This window comes from Neomonachus schauinslandi, chromosome 9, assembly GCF_002201575.2.
Source record: "Neomonachus schauinslandi chromosome 9, ASM220157v2, whole genome shotgun sequence".
Lineage (NCBI taxonomy): Eukaryota > Metazoa > Chordata > Mammalia > Carnivora > Phocidae > Neomonachus > Neomonachus schauinslandi.
Genome location: NC_058411.1, coordinates 98,354,687 through 98,374,845, shown reverse-complemented (window position 1 = coordinate 98,374,845; position 20,159 = coordinate 98,354,687). Strand labels below are relative to the sequence as shown.

The following is a 20,159-nucleotide window of genomic DNA, read 5'->3' as shown; positions in this document are numbered from 1 at the left end:
ATGCAGGTCTGTTTTTCCAGATTATCTCGTATTTCAAGAAAAGCGGGAAATTCAGGCTTGTATATGAAATCACCTGATTTTTAAATGTTAACAAGTCATTTAAGAACTATTTAAGATAATGCAGGCCCAACAATGTGTTTCCATGAGCCAATTCTGGTCTATGGACCTTCCAATCTACAACTTCTGGTTTAAAAGGGTTAGTGGGACATTAGCCCCCGAGCCTCCAGAGTTGCATTTTCCTAGGGACCAAAAGTACAGCTGTACTGTAAGGCTATTATGAAGTCTCCACTTTTCACTATCACTGAGCAGATCCTACAAATTGGATGCTGGAGAGGGATGCAACTGCACTTCTCCTGCCCTTGAACAAAATCAGCCCTGGGTAACGTAACAGCCACAAGCCTTCATTTATAATAACCATCACACCCACTAGCAGCCCTCATGGGATTGGTGGAAAGGAAAAGTATACCTTAGATGCATATTTTCCATATATTATACCTTTCCTCGGTGACGAGAGAAGGAAATGCAGTGCTCCGTTGGGCCATTTTCTTTTTAATAATTCACATCTGTTGAAAAAAAATAAGCATTAAATTACTTAACAGTTTATATCTGGAATTTAAATGATGTCTAAAGCTCATTATTAAGTTACTAAGTGGATCATAAATCATACTGACATACCGATCAGTTATATTATTAAATGTCTTATATTCTATACATGAAATAAACAGCAAATGTTTCCAAATAAGGAGAAAAGAATCAAGCAAAATCAAAATTAATACTGCTAAGCCTTGCTAGACAGATTCATGAGGACTGATAAGCAGATTGTCTTGAAATTTCCTCCCCCCATAACTGCATTTCAAGCTTGAGAAACCTCTTTTACAGAAACAAGATAATTTTTTAAAGGTTTTATTCAATCATGTAAGGCTGGAAACTACCTTAGTAAATCTGATCTCAGCAAATTTAGCAAATTCCATAGCAAATTAAGAGCACTTATTTCTAAATTAACATAAATCAAAAAATACATGATCAATCATCTGATTTAGGGGAGCCTATCTATCCACGAAGAGAATGAGATTGATATTCATTAAAACTTTATTATAAAATATCATCATTCATATTATATCTCGCCTATGAGGAACATTTGGCCATCCCAACACATTAGAAATTTGAGCAAAACTGGAGAGTTTTTAAAATACTTCATTACTTAGGTTTCTCAATACTGCTGCTAATTGCCTTAAAACAATGAATGCCTAGTAACTATGATCTGATTCAGTAATTAGTTCTCATTTAGATGCTGGATTCAGAGAGCATTTCTGATTGAAACCACTGTTTTGGCATCAACTCTTCCAGTGTGTTATTTTTAGAGTTTCAAAATGTGAACATTTCATTTTCCTAGACAAAGAACTTTGAATTTAAACAAATTACATTTAAGAAAAAAAGTGATTCATGCCAAACAAGTTATGATGCCAGAGGAGTTCTTCAGTTCTTAAGATAATCATCTCTGTCATATAGACTACATGAAATTAGGCCAGTGTGGAAGATGTTAAGATTTAGAATCACAGAATCTTTACCATTTTAAAGTTGTAATATATCTTAGCTGAGATATTAATCTATGGAGTAGCCCGATCCAAGAAACATTTATCTGGCATCTAAGATGCAGCTGAGTAGTAACCTAAATATATACAACAAAATCCTGACCCCTCCAGGACTTCACAGCCTACAGAGAAAGATAGGTATCTAAGTCAACCATAAGACAATGGGATAAATGGCTCTGAACAAAAACACACAGAGAAGAAAAAAGGAGAAGCCTTACTTTCTCCCGGGTAGCAGCTAGGTCAGAGAGCAACTAATGAAAAGGAGTAGGATTTCCCAAAGTAGAGGATAGACAGATTGTTCCACACCTTTCCTCAACACTCCAACATCACCTCTACTTTCTTTCTTTTTTTTCTTTTTTAAAGATTTTATTTATTTATTTGACAGAGAGAGACACAGCAAGAGAGGGAACACAAGCAGGGGGAGTAGGAGAGGGAGAAGCAGGCTTCCCGCTGAGCAGGGAGCACATGCGGGGCTCGATCCCAGGACCCCGGGATCATGATTTGAGCCGAAGGCAGACACTTAATGACTGAGCCACCCAGAAGCCCTCACCTCTACTTTCTACGCTCCAAGCAAGCTCTGGCCCAGTCCATTCTTCCAGCCCCATACGGTGCCACTCCAGCCACCACTGTCCTTGAATACGTCATGACTCTTCTGCCTTCACACCTTTGTCCATGAGCTCTATGGGAAACACCCTTCTCCTCCCTGCCTGCCTAGAAAACTCCTATTCATCCTTTAAGGCCTCACCTGCCCTTCAACTCAATAAAATGTCTCCCTCGTTTGTATTTCTTCAGCACTTTATTCGATACAGAGACCTGGAAAGGAACAAATTACACTACCTATTACACTCTATTATTTTTAGCTGTTTAACAGTCTGTCTTCCCTACTAAATTACATGCTCCTTCAGGGCACATTTCAAATCTTAATAGACATAGGGGTGCCCCACATTGGGCTCCCTGCTTGGCGGGAAGCCTGCTTCTCCCTCTCCCACTCCCCCTGCTTGTGTTCCCTCTCTCGCTGTGTCTCTCTCTGTCAAATAAATAAATAAAATCTTAAAAAAAAAATCTTAATAGACATAAAGCTGACCTAGAAGACTCCATACCTGTCTGTTAATGGGAGCATGACTTGCATGCCAGTATTGGCAATGAAAGCATTAGAGAATGTTTTAGTTATAAAGTATAGTTCTTTACTGAGATGGCATCCCAAACAGCCACTCAATATAATATATGTAAATGAATGGGCACTTCTGGAATCCCCTTTGCTGAAGGTCATTTCATCCCTCTGGAATTTTCCTGCCTGAGCTACAGAAGCCCAGCCACATCACCTTGCTGAAAAAGGAGTCTATCCACCACTCACTGGCTGAAAGTGCTTTTCAATAACAAACCTACTACCAAGCACTATGCACTCTCTAGGACAGGAAATGTCACATGGCCTGAGTTCACAACACATACTGAGGTCTGTTCAGAATGGGTGCCCTCTTCATGAAATGTGGTGAGAATTCGTTTGTGAGCTTGCTTGGTTGGTTAGTACCATGATTCTTTGTCAGAACAATGGGATCTACATCACAAAGAATTAAGGATTAAAAATAAATAAGTCACTGGGCTAAATAACTTCTCAAAGATCATTTCCAGATCTTTCCAGGCTGACCTGCCTATGGTTATCAGTTCCTGAACCGTTTATAAATCTGAACTCTAGCACTACAAGTTGGCCTACAACATTATTAGGCAGATCTGAGTTGTATACTAGTCTGACTCTGCTGTGTTTTGCTGTTATAATATTAATCCCCAGTTTATGAGTTTAAAAAACTTGGGGAACTTAGGGGAAGGGACAGGTAGGTAAAGCAAGGAGGGAAGGAATGTTGAAAAAAATAAGAAAAAGTAAAAATCAGGGGCGCCTAGGTGGCTCAGTTGTTAAGCGTCTGCCTTCGGCTCAGGTCATGATCCCAGGGTGCTGGGATTGAGCCCCACATTGGGCTCCCTGCTCAGCGGGGAGCCTGCTTCTCCCTCTCCCGCTCCCCCTGCTTGTGTTCCCTCTCTCACTGTCTGTCAAATAAATAAAAATAAAATCTTAAAAAAAAAAAAAGAGGGCACCTGGGTGGCTCAGTTGTTAAGTGTCTGCCTTCAGCTCAGGTCATGATCCCAGGGTACTGGGGTCAAGCCCCACATTGGGCTCCCCGCTCAGCGGGAAGCCTGCTTCTCCCTCTCCCACTCCCCCTCCTTGTGTTCCCTCTCTCACTGTCTCTTTCTCTGTCAAAAAATAAATAAAATCTTAAAAAAAAAGTAAAAAATCAAAATGCCCAAAATATGCAACATATCAATAGAGTTTGGGAGTTCACAGAAGAGTAAAGGGAAATGCTATTATCTAAACCAAAATAATTAATTGTGATTATGAGGATTCTTATTATATTTTTATAAGTAAAATGACACTGGGGGCACCCGGGTGGCTCATGTGGTTAAGCATCTGACTCTTGATTTTGGCTCAGGTCATTATCTCCGGGTAGTGAGATCAGAGCCCTGCTGTGGGCTCCGCACTCAGTGGGAAGTCTGCTTGGATTCTCTCTCTCCCTCTCCCTCTGCCCTTCCCCTCCCTAAAATAAATAAATCTTTTAAAAAAATAAGTAAGATGACACTGGGTAGAAATACCTACAGTATCACTTAATGTAAAATGATACATGATTTTGATAATGGCAGCTTTAACTGAAAAATTAAATGCCAATCATATAAAAATTAAGCTAGTTTTTCAGTTTACTATCAAAATACAGAACTGATGGGTTCTGCTGAGTGTCAGAATTTAAAAAAAAATAGGCAAAGCACTTATGAATAAAGTGGTTGTAATCTGGTGGTAGGGGAAAAAAGTCTATTTTCTTATACTTAAAAATAGAGGGAAAGAATAGAGAGCAGAGAACAGCTGGAGGTGTGTCTAGAAAGACAGGTGGGAGGGAGTTGTGCTCTAACTTAGGTCTAACCCACGCTCAGGGCTCAGACTTTGTCCTGGGGCAGTGCTGGGGCAGTGTGGCGAGGGGCCAGGGCTAGGAAGGGGAAAGGCAAGCTGCAGGAGGGTCAGAAGAGGGGAGAGGTCCCAGGACCAGGAACTCAGCCGGGGAGGGCAGGGCCTGGGGAGGAGCTTCTGCCTTCCACTCTCCTCCCTCTTGCTTTTCCCACTCTTCTGCTCGGCTCTCCACTTCCTTTTCCTTTTCCTACCACTTAGGGCTCTCCCTGCATTTTCCTTTGCCCCTTCTGTTTTCTTAACTTCCCATTCCCATTGTCCATTTTCCTTCCCCCTCCTGTCTGTGCTCTCCCGGCCTCTCCCACTCCCGCTTTGTGCAAGGGCAAGCAGGCAGGCGTACTTCTCTAGCGTGGAAAGCACGGGCATTGAGGTCAGAAAGACCCTTATTTGAATGCTGGCTTCCCTGCTGTGATCTTAGCAGGCTGGCCTTAGCTTGTTGAGCCGGGGACCACTTAAATAAGAGCTGCTCACTCTCACCAAGTGTTTACCCGCATCAGACACTCCGCGGAGCACACTCATCGGCATTAGTTGAATTCATCCTCAATCGGTGAAGGAATGCTCTTATCACCATTTACCCAGAGGAAACAGACTTAGGAATATTCAGCAACCGCCCCAACCACACATGGCCAGGAAAGAACGGAGCGTGGATTTGAACCTATAGCCTCCGCCTCTTCCTCACCAGGCATTACCCACAGCCAGGACTATGGGGAATCCACAACACCGTCTGGCCTTAGGGCAATCCACACGCTACCAGGAAGGGCTGGTTCCTTTCCTTTCCCTGGCTAATGCACATCTGATGGAAAATACATCTCTTTTTAAAAAGTAAGACCTTAGGGGCGCCTGGGTGGCTCAGTCGTTAAGCGTCTGCCTTCGGCTCAGGTCATGATCCCAGGGTCCTGGGATCGAGCCCCGCATCGGGCTCCCTGCTCGGCGGGAAGCCTGCTTCTCCCTCTCCCACTCCCCCTGCTTGTGTTCCTGCTCTCCCTATCTCTCTCTCTCTGTCAAATAAATAAATAAAATCTTAAAAAAAAATTAAACCTTAGCTAAATGGACTAGCAAATAGTACTCATTTGTTAAAGGAGGTATTATATGGTTTCCTGTGTGGGACTAGTGGGGAAATGACTGGACATCTGCTTTAATCCTTTCATTTGGCCAAGGCTCTTCCTCCTGACACCAGCACCTGCTGAGGTTACAGCTACAATGAAGCAATGGTTGTCACTTGTGTTTTGGAATCAGGACACATATGTGAAAACAACAATTTGCAACACACATATTTTGTATGAGGAAATTTGAAACATTTTAAGAAACACCTTTTCCTAAACTGAAAAATGCTTTCTGTAATTAATATAATATTAAAATTTAAGCTCTACATAAAGGTGTAAAGAACAAAGTGAAAATCACCACTCAGAAATTGCTGATGTTAATATATCGATTTACATTTTTTTCAAGATCTCTCTCCAAGATACATTTTCCTTTCTGAGAAAAATAAAATCATACTCTATAGTATGTGTACCCTGCATTCCCTAATTGGCACTGTATCATAAACATCTTTCCATGTAAATAGATAAAGACACATCATGATTTTTAATGCCTGCATAATATTACACTGAACGGATGCACCAAATTGTTAGGCAGCCCCTTACTGATGAACATTTACACTGAAATGTTATTTTAAATCATGATTTAGTTCAACTTTTTGGTCTCTTATTTTCCTCTCCTTTCCTTTGTTTTATGAAATGATGCAGGTAGTATAAAAGTTTGAGGGGTGGAGTGCAAGCTACTTCCAAAATTGAGGTTAAAGTGAGACTCTGGGGACACCTGCGTGGCTCAGTTGGTTAAGCGTTTGCCTTCAGCTCAGGTCATGATTCCAGGGTCCTGGGATCGAGCCCCGCAACAGGCTCCCTGCTCAGTGAGGAGCCTGCTTCTCCCTCTTGCTCTGCCTGCCGCTCCCCCTGCTTGTGCACTCTCTCTCTCTGTCAAATAAATAAGTAAATAAAATCTTAAAAAATAGATAGAGACTCTGACAATGAAATCTAAAGAATCAAGAAGGGATGAAATCAGCAGATCTATAAGAACAATCCAAGATACTGCTGACACTCACAAGTAAAACAGGGTAAGCAGTCATCACATTTGTCATTACTGGTTCAATGTCAGTCTTGGGCTCTATACTGTGGGCTCCATGAAGAGCTGAATTTTCCACAGCTTTATTCCAAGCACCTGGCACAGTGATGATCAATGAATGTCTGCTGGATAAATGAATCTCAAGGACAGATGACAGAAATGAAGACATTTCATAATATTGACTTTAATCAACTGAAATTATATTGACTAGAGACTGTGCAACCAGAAAGGCGGATAATATACACAGCACATCTAGTAAAAGCAGAGTTTGAAGAGGCAAAATTTATCAGTGTTTCCAACAACCTAAGAATCTGGGGCCGCAGGAAGAGTTCTGTGATGGAGAGGGATGTATTAAAAGTTCTCACGGTCCAATGACATTAGCCACTAAGATATTCCTGTTCACTCCTCTGCCCTGAGCCCACACTCACCAAGCACATCATTTAATTTCCCATGTGGATGTGTGTAAAAGGAGAACATGTGAGAAGCAGCACAAGCCCCAGTCTGCCAGCTACTTTTCTCACTGTGATGGGAACCAGACTTGCGAGAGTCTGTCTCCTGAAATCTGTCTCTGACTGCCGTAGTGGTGCTAAACATCTAAACCTGAAACGCAAAACTTGACGCTGAAACATGATCACAACATGGTACCTATTGTGGGGGACAGACCAGGATGTAAGGTGCCCCCCATGATCTCCGCCTCCTGGAGTCCATATTTGTGTGATCCCCTCCCCTTGAGTGTGGTGGGACCTGTGACTTGCTTCTAACCAACAGAACACAGCAGAGACCCATCAAGTGGCAGTCACCTGTCCTCAGTTGGCAGCTGTAGTCACCTGGGATTCTGATACCAAATCACACAGACTGTAGTTCTGCTCACTGAGAAGAGATTATTTATCTTATAATCTAACACTTAAGTCTTTTAATAAATTTCTAAATGGTTGTTTTACTTTTAAAAATCTCAAAAAAATATTAAAGAAAGAATAAGAACTTTAACAAGTTTTTTCATAACACTGGCTCTGTGCTGGCCAGTGGAAACAAATTACAAAATAAATCTAATTTGCCACAAGAGATAAAATTGCAAGGTTTACCATTTCACCCCATCAGGTTGGCAAAAATCAAGTGTGGTAAGATAAAGTATTGACAGGAATATATATGGAACAACAGGAACACCAGATGGGAATGTGAATCAGTACCACTACTTTGGAAAGCAATCTTTAATATCTAGTAAAGCTGAGGATGCACAAACTCCATGGCCCAATGATTCCACTGCTCAGAAATATCCAAAAAAGACCTCTCAACCACGTTCACAAAGAGACATTTACAAGAATATTCAAGGTAGCATTGTTTCTAAGAGCAAAAAAAGTAGGTGGTGGTTGGGGGGGGTGGCTTGAACACCTATCATTAGGCAAAAGGATGAATAAAGCATGACATATTCATGCAATGGAAGAACCACCAGTTGTGGAAATAAATGGATTAGCATTGCAAGTCCCAATGTGAATGAATCCCACAAACATATTAAGTAAAAAAGCAAGCCGAAGAAGGATATGGACACCTAAGGCCTTTTTATAAAGATTTAAGATATGCCAAATAATATGCCGAATCTATAACATCTAAAGATGAGCATGGAAATGGAAGACACCAAATCAGAGTCATATTTGTCTCTGAGTGAGAAACAGAGGGATCAGACATATGGATACAGAGGGTTTCAACTAAATGTATGATGTTTTACTTCTTAAACTTAATTTTTGATTCTACCATTAAAAAAAGAAAATCACTTTTTCCCAACCCTACTTAAACATAAACAAGGACACCTGAGTGACTCAGTTGGTTAAGCGTCTGCCTTCAGCTCAGGTCATGATGCCAGGGTCCTGGGATTGAGTCCCACATTGGGCTCCTTGCTCAGGGGGAGTCTGCTTCTGCCTGCCATTCCCCCTGCTTGTGCTCTCTCTCTCTGTGACAAACAAATAAATAAAATCTTTGAAACAAACAATCACATAAAGACCATGAGGGGGAAGGAAGTCAAAGTGTTAGTCTCTCCAGCACACGCACTTAGAACTCAATCTTGCCCTAGATTTCCTGAGGACCATGAAATTAGAACACTAACTGATCTTCATCAAGTCTGTAGACCTAAAGCATTTTATCCATACTTAATATGTGATCTTATCTAAATGTTAATATTTCTATAAATGACTTGGTTAAATGTCCAACAATAAAAGAGTAGTTAATTAAAACATGGCACATCCACTCAAGAGAGTATTAATAGCTATTTAAAATAATGGTTACAAAGACTATGAAGTAACATAGAAAATACTGATATGCTAGCTATAAGGCTAAGTTTTTTTTTAAAGAACAAGATTTGAAAAAGGATTTATAGTACTATATAAAACCATAATCAGAGCTTGAAAAGAGCTTTGTTCCTTGGCACCACAATTTAGATGGTACAAATATTTTAACTTGAGTTTAAAGGACCTACCGGGCACCTGGGTAGCTCAGTTGGTTAAGCAACTGCCTTCGGCTCAGGTCATGATCCTGGAGTCCCAGGATCGAGTCCTGGGATTGAGTCCCGCTTCAGGCTCCCTGCTCAGCGGGGAGTCTGCTTCCCCCTCTGACCCTCCCCCTCTTGTGCTCTCTCTGTCTCTCTCGAATAAATAAATAAAATCTTTAAAAAAAATAAAAATAGAAATAAAGGACCTACCAATTTTTAAGGTCTACCTCTGCCATACCCTCTCTTTCTCCTCCTCCTCCCCAAGGTGAGGAGCTCACCTGACCCTGGGCCCATGGAGGTGAATGGAGCGTTCAAGGACAAGACAACCACCACCCTCTGTGTGCGCAGGCCACCCTTATCTGCCTTCTTCCCATCTCCGATCTGACCCACCACAGGGCTCTGCCTCCACGAACAGACACTTCCTTTTTTTTTTTTTTTAAAGATTTTATTTATTTATTTGACAGAGAGACACAGCGAGAGAGGGAACACAAGTAGGGGGAGTGGGAGAAGGAGAAGCAGGTTTCCCGCCGAGCGGGGAGCCCGATGCGGGACTCGATCCCAGGACTCCAGGATCATGACCCAAGCCAAAGGCAGACGCTTAACGACTGAGTCACCCAGGCGCCCCAAATAAACCCTTCCTTGACTTGCGGCTACCTTTAACACCAGTCCCCTAACAGACCCTGTGCCAAATTGCTGGCACGGCCCTGTGATGTGAATAGCTGGTGTCTGGGTAAATCATTTGTTTTCAGTACAAGGAGGAGGAAGAGGCTGTGCAATCAAGGCCAGGGATGACTAATTCCAAAGCCGGAAGTATTAGATTGATAAAGACGGCCAAAGAGAGACCACTGATAACAGCAGGACCTTTCTATAAATTAACCACAGGGCTCAGATTGAGGGAGTGCCTCTAAATTTTGTGCAAAGAAAATGAAACAGCACAAATAAGCACACCCTGTCTTCTTCTTAATAGACAGCTCCCTCTCCCTAAACCTGGACAGAATTTTGGTGAGTAGATGAGCCATCCTTGCAAGAAATGTATGGGCTAGCACATTTGGGGATGGAAATGGCATTATGGTTATGAGGTGGATCTTGGAGAAATCTGGGTAAGTCACCAAAGGAGGGAATGTTAGAAGGCCTCACACAGCCTCTAAGACATTGGGCATCCTCATACCAAAATGTCCTTCTCTGAATCTTACCTGACACACCTTGACATTTCTTTCCAATTCTACATTACCCCAGCAACCCAGAAGTCCCTCAACTGAGGGGAGTGGGGCAGGGGTTCCAGTACTAAAAGTACTATTATAATATTTTTAAAAACAATGTAAAGAAATAAATTATAAATAGTGGCATTGGGTATATTTTTATTCCACTTTTCCTTATTTTCAAAAGACTTTAATAAGTATGCTATTTTCACAATGACAAAAATCTAAATACAAACTTTTTGAATAAAAGAATGAACCAATGAGCAAAACAAAACAAAACAAAACACCAGAAATTGCCCATGTACATTTATCAAAACCAAGAGACAAGCCTGATTCTGGGTTTAAATGATATGCTATGGTTCAGTTAAAATAAGTTTGCAGGGCGCTTTTTTTTTTTTACTGTGGTTAAAAACAGGTAAAACAAGATTTATCATCTTTAAAAAATGTAAATGTGCAGTACAGTAGTGTTAACTTTGTATCTCTAGATATAAAGATCTCTAGAACTTTTTCATCTTCCCAAACTGAAACTCTATACTCATCAAACAACAACTTCCAGTTTTCTGTGAATTATTCCCCAAGCCCCATTCCCTTGTGGGCACATTATGAGGCTTGAGCCCGGTACACTTGCTGAAGCCTTCATCAAAGCCCTGGAATGCCCTTATGTCGGGAATCAGGCGTCGTACACAGGTCCAGTGGCCGCCATCGGTGGGAGCCCCCAGCACGGCATCCCAAAAGTCTTAGGCTCCAGCGACAGTGTGAGTCTCTCCACGGGGTCCCAAGGCAACTATTTCTAATGCCTTTTGTGAAAATGGCCTTGATTCTACTTCGCAAGACTTGTTTTCTTTCCCGTCTGCTGAGGTGAAGAGTGGTTGTGCTTTTGACCCATTAAAAACAAACAAACAAGGGCGCCTGGGTGGCTCAGTTGGTTAAGCGACTGCCTTCAGCTCAGGTCATGATCCTGGAGTCCCGGGATTGAGTCCCCAATCGGGCTCCCTGCTCAGCGGGGAGTCTGCTTCTCCCTCTGACCCTCCCCCTTCTCGTGCTCTCTCTCCCATTCTCTCTCTCAAATGAATAAATAAAATCTTCAAAAAAAAAAAAAAACTTCAAAATGCTCAAAACATTGATGGTGGCTGCCAGCAAGAACAGGGATTGCTACATAACCGATAAGATCCAGTAAATCTGTAACATATATGTGTCCTCTGTCAGGTCCAGATGGATTCACAAATGCACTGGAATCCTTTGAACCCCTAGGACCCCAGGAACGGCCACCAGTGTGGCTTTAATCCATTCTCCATACCTTAGAATGATGTTAACGTTTTTAGGAGAACCCTTGCAAAAACAGATTGGTTTTTGTTCCCATCTATTAATAACAGCCATTTTGAAATGCTATTTAAATCTTCTATTGTTATTTGAACTTTTTATGGATTATGTCTCCCCAGCTGAGCTACTCTGGGGCAGCAGGGACCTCCTACCACAAGCATCTGTAACCGCCGTGAAGCCCAGCTCAGCACCTCTTCACAGACACTCATAAATATTTGTTCACTGGCTTGTTTTTCTAATTTGGTAAGGCCCACCGTTTTAATTATTGAGTTGCTCTGCCCAGATGACATATCGATTGCTGACTCAAGATCCCCTCCAGCTGTGAGCTTGGCAGACTCCTTCAGGTTGCCCTGCAGTGCACACGGGCACCCACACCAAGAAGAAGTGTCTTAATATTACTTTTAGGGTGTTTTATTATGCTCCACAGCTATATTTGGCAACTTTCTTTCTAGCATTAGAGAAGACACATCACCAAATGTTAAAAAGGGAATCTGCCAAAGGCAACAGCTAGAACAGAGAAAAAAAAAAAATTACTAAAAGCTGGTGTAAACTTTCTACCTACTAAATTACCTACACCCCCAGATGCACCAAGGACCATTGAAAGGAAGGCACGACTGTGTCTGCAGACAGAATTCTAGTTGTGACTTTTGGGTTCTACCCTACATGCATCTCCAACTGAAAAGCTAAGGATTTGGCCATGGAAAAAAGATCCAGCCTCCAGCTTCTGCCCTTTTTCTCATACACAGCAGGAAGGGGCTGGACCTCTCTGCTGAACACAGGAGTCTATGAGAGACTCTTATTTAGAGTAACAACTTGACTTCAGTGCATTAATTTTATAACTATTTTAGAGAGAGCAGGGGAGGACTCCTGTGCTCTTCAAGAGATAATTAAAAATGGGGAAAAAAGAAATCTGAAATCAACAAAAAACAAGCTGAAGGCACCAGGGGTTTCTGAATAACATCTTCCCGGTTCAACAATTTTAAGAATTCCATAATGTGAAAGCAACCCCCACACATTCTCTCCCACATAAACACGCTTTGTATGTAAGCCCCACTCCGCTAAGCAGCAGAATCTCTTGCCTTCACTTCTGCAGCTACTTTATCCAGAGAAGATGTCATCTGCACAAAAGCATTCTCTTAAGAATGAGAAAAAAGCTGACCACCAGCCAGCAAGCACAGGCACGCCTGGAGCAGAGATACTGTCATTCCAACGAGCTCAACAACTCACCATCCGAAAATCTGACGACTGACTTCAAATGCCAATTTTGCTTTAACAGAGACTGAAAAATTCAGGCCTTTTGATGTCTGTCAACCAGCACATTCCCAGTAACTTTCCTGGTGGTCCAGAAAGGTAATCAAATAAACCATCTTATTATCACTGCTATGTTTTTAAAATACCAAGAACCGCTGAGCCATGGTGGGGGTTGGGGGCTAGGGGGGAGCAACAGAAGAGCACTGAGTAGTAAAAACAAAAACAAAAACACTGTCTGTCTTTTTTCACCTGCCTTTATATTAAAAACGCATGGAACATAAAACCACATCCAACAAGTCAAAAAGTAAAATAATGCATACAGAGAGAGGGATGAAAGCAGAAGAGTTATTAAGAGAAAGGAAGGGGCAGAAGGAGAAACAAGGGAGAAGGGGGGGAAAGAGTGAAGGCAGAAAGGCAGCGCTGCTGGGCAAGCAGAAGGGGAAGAGGTGGCTAGACAATGAAGTGGAGAGAAACAGGTGGTCCGAGGGCTCCCAGGGAGGATGCGAGCCTGAGAAACTGCTCCTCACACATGCAGCTGCTCATTTGGGGTGTGAAGAAATAGATGGGCCATTTTAATATGTTATGTTAGGTTTCTCTACTCTTTTTTTTAATTTTAATTTTAATTTTTTTAAAGATTTTATTTATTTATTTGAGAGAGAGAGAATGAGAGAGAGAGAACACCTGAGAGGGGATAGGGTCAGAGGACGAAGCAGACTCCCTGCCGAGCAGGAAGCCCGATGCGGGACTCGATCCAGGGACTCCAGGATCATGACCTGAGCCGAAGGCAGTCGCTTAACCAACTGAGCCACCCAGGCGCCCTACTCTTTTTTTTTTAATCAAATGTGCCAATTCTTTGTCTTGACACATACACACAAGGTTCAGGTGTCATCAGGGGAAAATCACTTACTCCACTTACAACACGTTAGTACCTTTTCCAATTACCCGTCGCTTTGCTAAAAGGCCTTACTTTGAACTCCCATCTACCTGAGTCCTGGAGTAAGGCATGGGTCTCACACCCACCATCACATACCAGGTGCTAGCAGACAACTCTATGATCACCCTGCACAGTTCGCTACCTGATTTCATCAAGGAAATGAGTCCAGTCAGCAAATACTCATTGAGCCTCAACAGTGCTGATCAAGACACAGCTCCCACACTCCAAAGCTCCAAGTCGACAGGAAAATAAAACCGGCAGGCCACCAGGCAAGAGTAGCGAGGCTGGTACCTGCCGCGTGAGTGGTACATACCAGGCCTCGCCTCTGAGCTGAAGGCAGGACCGGTGTGAACCAGGCCATCAAGAAAAGCATTTGAGCTGGGCATTCAAAGGGATGAGTTAAGGACACAGGGCAGCACGAGAAAGGGTGGAGGGAGGGCAAAGTGGAGGATGCGCCAACTAGTGGAAATTCCCGGCACAGGGCTTCCTGGTGGAGGGCCGCTGGGATTGTGTGCAGAGGTGTCGACTTCTAAAACAGGAGGGAGGCAGTAGAAACAGAGAGGAAGTGAGCAATTGAGGGAGACTGTGCAGGGAGGACCTCCACACTCAATGGCCAACTGCATGTGGGAGGGTGGCGAAGAGAAGTTAGAATGACCGCTGCGATCAAGAGTGGGTCACAGAGGATGGCACCAGGCACAGAAATCATTAGGGAATGCAGTGAGAGGGGCACACTGTTGCCCTGTGGGGTGCCTCCCAAAATCCACCATGAGAAACACCAGGCAAACCCCAGTTAAAAGATACTGTACAAAATAACAGCCTGTACCCTTCCAAAGCGCCAAGGCCATGAACGACAAAGAACAACTGAGGAACCATCCAGACAAAAGGAGATTAAAGAGGCATGACAACTAACAGAGCAAAAGATTTAGATTTTTTTCCTCCTCTTTTACTATAAAGGACATTATTAGGGTTATTGGTGACATGTGCACAAGGTTTGTAGATTAGACAACAGCACAGAATCAATGACAATGTCTCAATTTTGGACACTCATTATGCAAGAAAATGTCCTTGTTTTTTAGGAAGTAATACTGAAGTACTGGGGGAGGTAGGTAAAGGGGCATCGTGTCTATAACTTAACTCTGACATGGCTCTGAAAAACTACAACAACATATGTATGTGTGCATGTGTGTGTGCATGAGTGTGTGTATCTGTGTGTGTGTGTGGAGAGAGCACGAAAGAGAGAAGGATAAAGCAAGTGGGGCAAATAGTTCATATTTATAGAATTTGGGTTAAAGATGCAAATTATTTAAATTATTCTTGCAGCTTTTTTGTAAATCTGAATTATTTCAAAATAAAAAGTTAAAAAGGGGAAAATGATTTAAGGAAGCCAGGATGAAGAGCTGCTTAGAAGACCAAACAGTCGGGCTTCTGGGTGTCAGATTCCGAATGGGATTTGGGAGAGGGCAGGCCTCTGGAGGCCTAGGGAAAGCCTAGTGAAAGCAGGCTCTCGGGTCAGATTGCCGGAATTCCTTTCCCAGGTCTGCTCCTTCACAACCGGTCAAGGACTCCGGTTATTCTTTTTTTTTTTTTTTTTTTTTTTTTTTTTTTAAACATTTTTTTTTAAAGATTTTATTTATTCATTTATTTGAGAGAGTGAGAGAGAGAGCACATGAGAGGGGAGAAGGTCAGAGGGAGAAGCAGACCCCCTGCCGAGCAGGGAGCCCGATGCGGGACTCGATCCCGGGACCCCAGGATCATGACCCGAGCTGAAGGCAGTCGCTTAACCAACTGAGCCACCCAGGCGCCCGACTCCGGTTATTCTAATTTCTCTTTGCTCCAAGTCCTTCACCTGCATAACAGGAATGTTGGGAGTATGTGCCTCACAGAGGCGGAGCTGGGTCGAAAGAACAGGATGCAAGTGAATCGTGGGCAACCACCCAATGACAACTAACGTCAGCCCCAAGGTGAGTTGACAGCTGGGACAGAGAGAAGGCAGGAGGCCAGCAGAGGAAGAGAAGAATGCCAAGAACAGGACCCCACAAAATCCTACGTTTGGAAATCAGGGGTAAACAGGAGACAGTGAGGATCGAGTTGCGCGTGGATAACCAGTGACACGGAGACAAGGAAAGAGAGAGATCTGGGCAGCAGGTGGCAGGGCAGATAAAGGAGGGAAAGACAGAGCAAAGGCCTCAGCTCCGCAACTAGGACACCCCTGCGGGAGCCCTACAAGAAAGCAGTTTCAGCACAAAGGTGAGGGTGGGGCCAGACAAGTGAGTGGGCAGTCAAAGGAGGGAAACCCGGAAGGAAGACATTTGAACACAGCAGCGGGGTGCACCACTGTTGCCAGACTCCATAGCCATCGCCCCGTGTGCTCTTGAAATGAATTTAAAATTAACAAAACCTTGGGGCGCCTGGGTGGCTCAGTTGGTTAAGCATCTGCCTTCGGCTCAGGTCATGATCTCAGGGTCCTGGGATGGAGCCCCGCATCCAGCTACCCGCTCAGTGGGGAGTCTGCTTCGCCCTCTGCCTCTGCCCCTGCTCATGTGTGCACTCTCTCTCTCTCAAATAAATACATAAAAATCTTTTTAAAAATTTAACAAAAACTATTAATTGAGTTCCTCGGTCACATTAGCCACATTTCACGGTCTCAGTAGTCACATCGTGGCTAGTGATAATCATACTGGACAGCACAGGTACAAAATATTTCCATCATCACAGAAAGTTCTAGTGGACAGAGCTGGGACTCTAGCACAGTTTCTTTTATTATGAGAAGCATGACTTGCGTATATGGTGGCGTGAGAGTTGGGCAGAGTAAGGAGGGACCAAAGAAACTGAATAAAGGGAATAATAGAGCAAGTTCCTACATGAGGCAAGAAAGAAGGAGAAAAGTCCAGAGAATGGAGAGTGTGTAGTATATGTGGGTCAATTATGGGAGGGGACTTGTAGAGATTTTGTTCCCTCAGAGAAAGAGGAAATAAAGAAGGACAAAGATGAGTAAAGAAAAATGTTTGGCGGGGGAGGCCTGGGTGGCTCAGTCGGTTAAGCGTCTGCTTTAGGATCAGGTCATGATCCCGGAATCCCAGGATCGAGCCCTGCAGGAGGCTCCCTGCTCAGCGGGGAGTCTGCTTCTCCCTCTGCCCCTCACCCTGCTTATGCTCTCTCTCTCTCTCTCTAATAAATAAACAAAATCTTTGAAAAAAAAAAGAAAGAAAAATGTTTGGGGTGGTGAGGTGGTTACAGTGAGAGCTTACATTGAGGCAGAGGGCAGTAAACCAGGATGTGGACATCCTTCATCTCTTCAGTGAAAAAAGGCTATCTGCTGAAAGGAAACTGGAAGTGTAAGGAATGGGAAAATCTGGCACAACCTCTAAAGGAATGCAGTTGAGAGTTAATAAAAGATGGGTTTTTGTTTTTGTTTTTTTCATAGAAAAGCAAGACCTAGGTGAAATTAGAGCCAGCATAAATTTGCAGTGGAACCAGTCCACAGGTCTTTGTGACTTTCTCCTGGGTAACTTGGCAGGCTGGGAGAAGAAAAAGTAGATAATGAGGGTGATTTTGGATTGAGGACTGAAATATGAGAAGCCCAATATGTTAAGAATAAAGATTCCAGGATTCCAGACAGAAGAGAAATGGCTGGCAACATCTAGACTCCAAGCGGAGAAATGGAGCCACAAAGGGATTGGAACATCAAGCAATTAAGGGACCAGAGTCTTCAATAATGGTTAAAATCCAGTGCTCTAAGTGTTAAGAATCAGCTGAGCAGGCTGAAGTCCAGATCTTGAAGGTGGAAAAAACTCCCAAGACTAAACAAGTCCAAAATGTGAGTGGTTGAAGTAAAGTGGACATTAAGGCCATAGGATTTGATGCTGAAGACGTTGAGGAACTTCAAGGTCAATGAGTTAATAGAACCTCAGCATAAACCCCAAAGGCACGGACAAGAAACAAGGTAGAGAAGAGAACCAAGCTAGTTGCTCGTGTTTATCTGTCTGTTACTTTTTTGTAGCATCAGGGAAGTGCTTGCCAAACCTGGGTGTACATCGGAATCGCCCACAGAACTCTGTTTGCTCTCCCCATCCTCCTTCCTCCTCCTTCTTCTTTTTGGGTTTGTTTTCAAAATAAGGATTTGTAGGTCCTGCCCATCTTGATGACTCTCATTTGGTGTATTTGAGAGAGTCTAAAGACCCACATTTTTCATAATACTCCGGGTGATTCTAAGGAGCCACCAGGTTTGGCAAGCACCGATCCAGAACATAAGAAGGAAGGTACGGGGCACCAGCAGACAGCATGACGTTGTAAACGGAAGACTTTGTTAGTGACGGGTTAATGGTCTGGAAGTGGCACTGAGAAGCAGGAAATCCAATCCCTGCTCTGGTGAGACTGAGACGGGAGAGGGCTATTCTGAGAGAAATTGTTCACTCAGGCTCTGGTGCTAGGGGAGGGACAGAAGATGGGCTCGGCTGAGGAAAATGAAAATTCAGAAGTATGGCTGCAGGATGTGAGAAACAAGAGACTGAAAGGCAGGTTTGGAGACACACAGGCCAGTGGCCTACAGAGAGAGAAGGTGGACTAGTTTGTCCACGAGGTTTCCAAGTGTAATGATGTGTGATTCATTAAAGATTTGTAGGGCTTAGTGGCTGAATTCCTGCAGTAAGGATTTTTCTGTCTGAATGCTATCAGATTTCTAACATGTAAACCATTAAAGATTATTAAAGCATCAGGTAAACAAGCTTACAGAAGCTTATTCATTAACACTGAAAATGTTTTCTTCCCAACCCACATTTTTATACAGATGAAATCAGATTGGAATGAACATTAAGGGTGGCTTTAGAGCAGAAAGCCAGGAGAGGCAACCCCAAGGACCCATGAGAGGGACCGGGCATTTCCACCCTTTCCCCTCCTTGGAATAGGGAAGTTTATGGAATGAGAATATAGAAAGGGGCCTGAGTGTCTTTTTAGCACCAGCTGATGCTAAAAATAGAAGAGGTGTCACAGCCTACTGCGCCTCAGGAGTACCTTCCTCACAGACACACACTCCATGACAAGGCCCCCACCTCAGACACAATGGGCAAACCCTAGGGATGGTTCTCAGTAGAGAATCTATTTACTTTCACCAACCCAACTCCTATTTAAAGAGCAAGCTGCAAATGTTTGCCCCTGTTTCCCAGAGAGCTGCACTTCTGCGGACTCAAACCATTCTCACATTATTTCTGGTTACTCCTATGAAATAATGTCTGTCATTGACATACACAGACTTCAAGATGAGAGCGTGAGCGCAGCCGGGCACGCGCACACACACGCGCGCGCACTCACACACACACACACACACACACAACCTCGTGCATATTGAAGAAATGACTCACTTAATTTGCTGCTGCCTGCCACTATTGGGTTTTGATTTTACCTGTTCAAATACAAAGTTTCCTATGAGATTAACTCCAGGAAAGAACAACTCGGGAGGCTTAACCCTGATTTTGTTCGTGACTTTTAGAGCACCCAAGAGGTTTTCAGCTGGACATCTTGAGAAGCCACTCTCTGGGCCACCCACGGCTTTCTGTCCATAATCTTCCATAAAACGATGAGATTTCTTGCCACTTTGAGAGCCAATTAATGGAATCCCCTTGTCGAATAAACATGATTAAGTCCTGTATATCCTGTACCTGCAGAAGCATACTTTGGGGCCCTTTCTAACCTCACAGTGCAATGGTACCACAGCTCTGTGGAACCGCAAAGAGCCCAAGCCTCTCCTTTTAATGAGAGAGGGGTGGGGGGAGGCAGAGAGGTTAACCTGTCCAAGGTCACTCAGCTCTGAGTAGTGGGACGGCTGACTTACCAGCACCCCCTGGCAATCTGTGCACCACCCCAGCTCCCCCCGACAGTCCCTCCCGGCTTCTGTTGGTTTGCTAGCACGCAACTCCCCCCGGCCCCCGCAAAAATGCAATGCCAGTTGCGTTCTGTGCCCAACTTCATCCCCTCGCGTCAGCATGCAGTTAACCCTGTCGCCGGCAGCACGTCACATGGGCCACGCGCAGCTCTCTCTCTGCCCCCCAAGCCTGTCTCCCGGGCGGCTGCCCCAAGGTCACCGGCCGTCCCAGGGAGCTCCCGCCGCCGGCGAGCGGAGCACGTCCGGCCGGGGGCCCGGGGCGCGGCACTCACCGGCGCGGGGTACGGGCGCGCCGCGGCTGCCCATGTCTTCGTCGGCGCGGCTGGGTGCGGCGGCCGCTGGCGCGGGCTGTGCGGGGCGCCCGGCTGCGGGCCCGCGCCG

General features: G+C 44.0%; 1 protein-coding gene across 3 annotated transcripts in view; it reads right to left on the bottom strand.

The window, feature by feature from the left end:
* The window catches only part of FAM81A (family with sequence similarity 81 member A), a 127,391-nt gene that overhangs the window by 59,454 nt on the left and 47,778 nt on the right, over positions 1 to 20,159 (bottom strand). Inside the window, exons 1-2 of one of the 3 annotated variants that reach the window (XM_021693801.1) lie at positions 20,051 to 20,145; positions 496 to 563 (exon numbers count right to left, since the gene is read on the bottom strand). In XM_021693801.1, the coding sequence (XP_021549476.1) occupies positions 496 to 542 (47 nt within the window). In that variant the 5' untranslated portion in view covers positions 543 to 563; positions 20,051 to 20,145. Of the gene's footprint in view, positions 1 to 466; positions 564 to 13,996; positions 14,119 to 20,050; positions 20,146 to 20,159 lie in introns of those variants that run through there. The other 2 variants (XM_021693803.2, XM_021693802.1) reach the window with 2 other exon arrangements.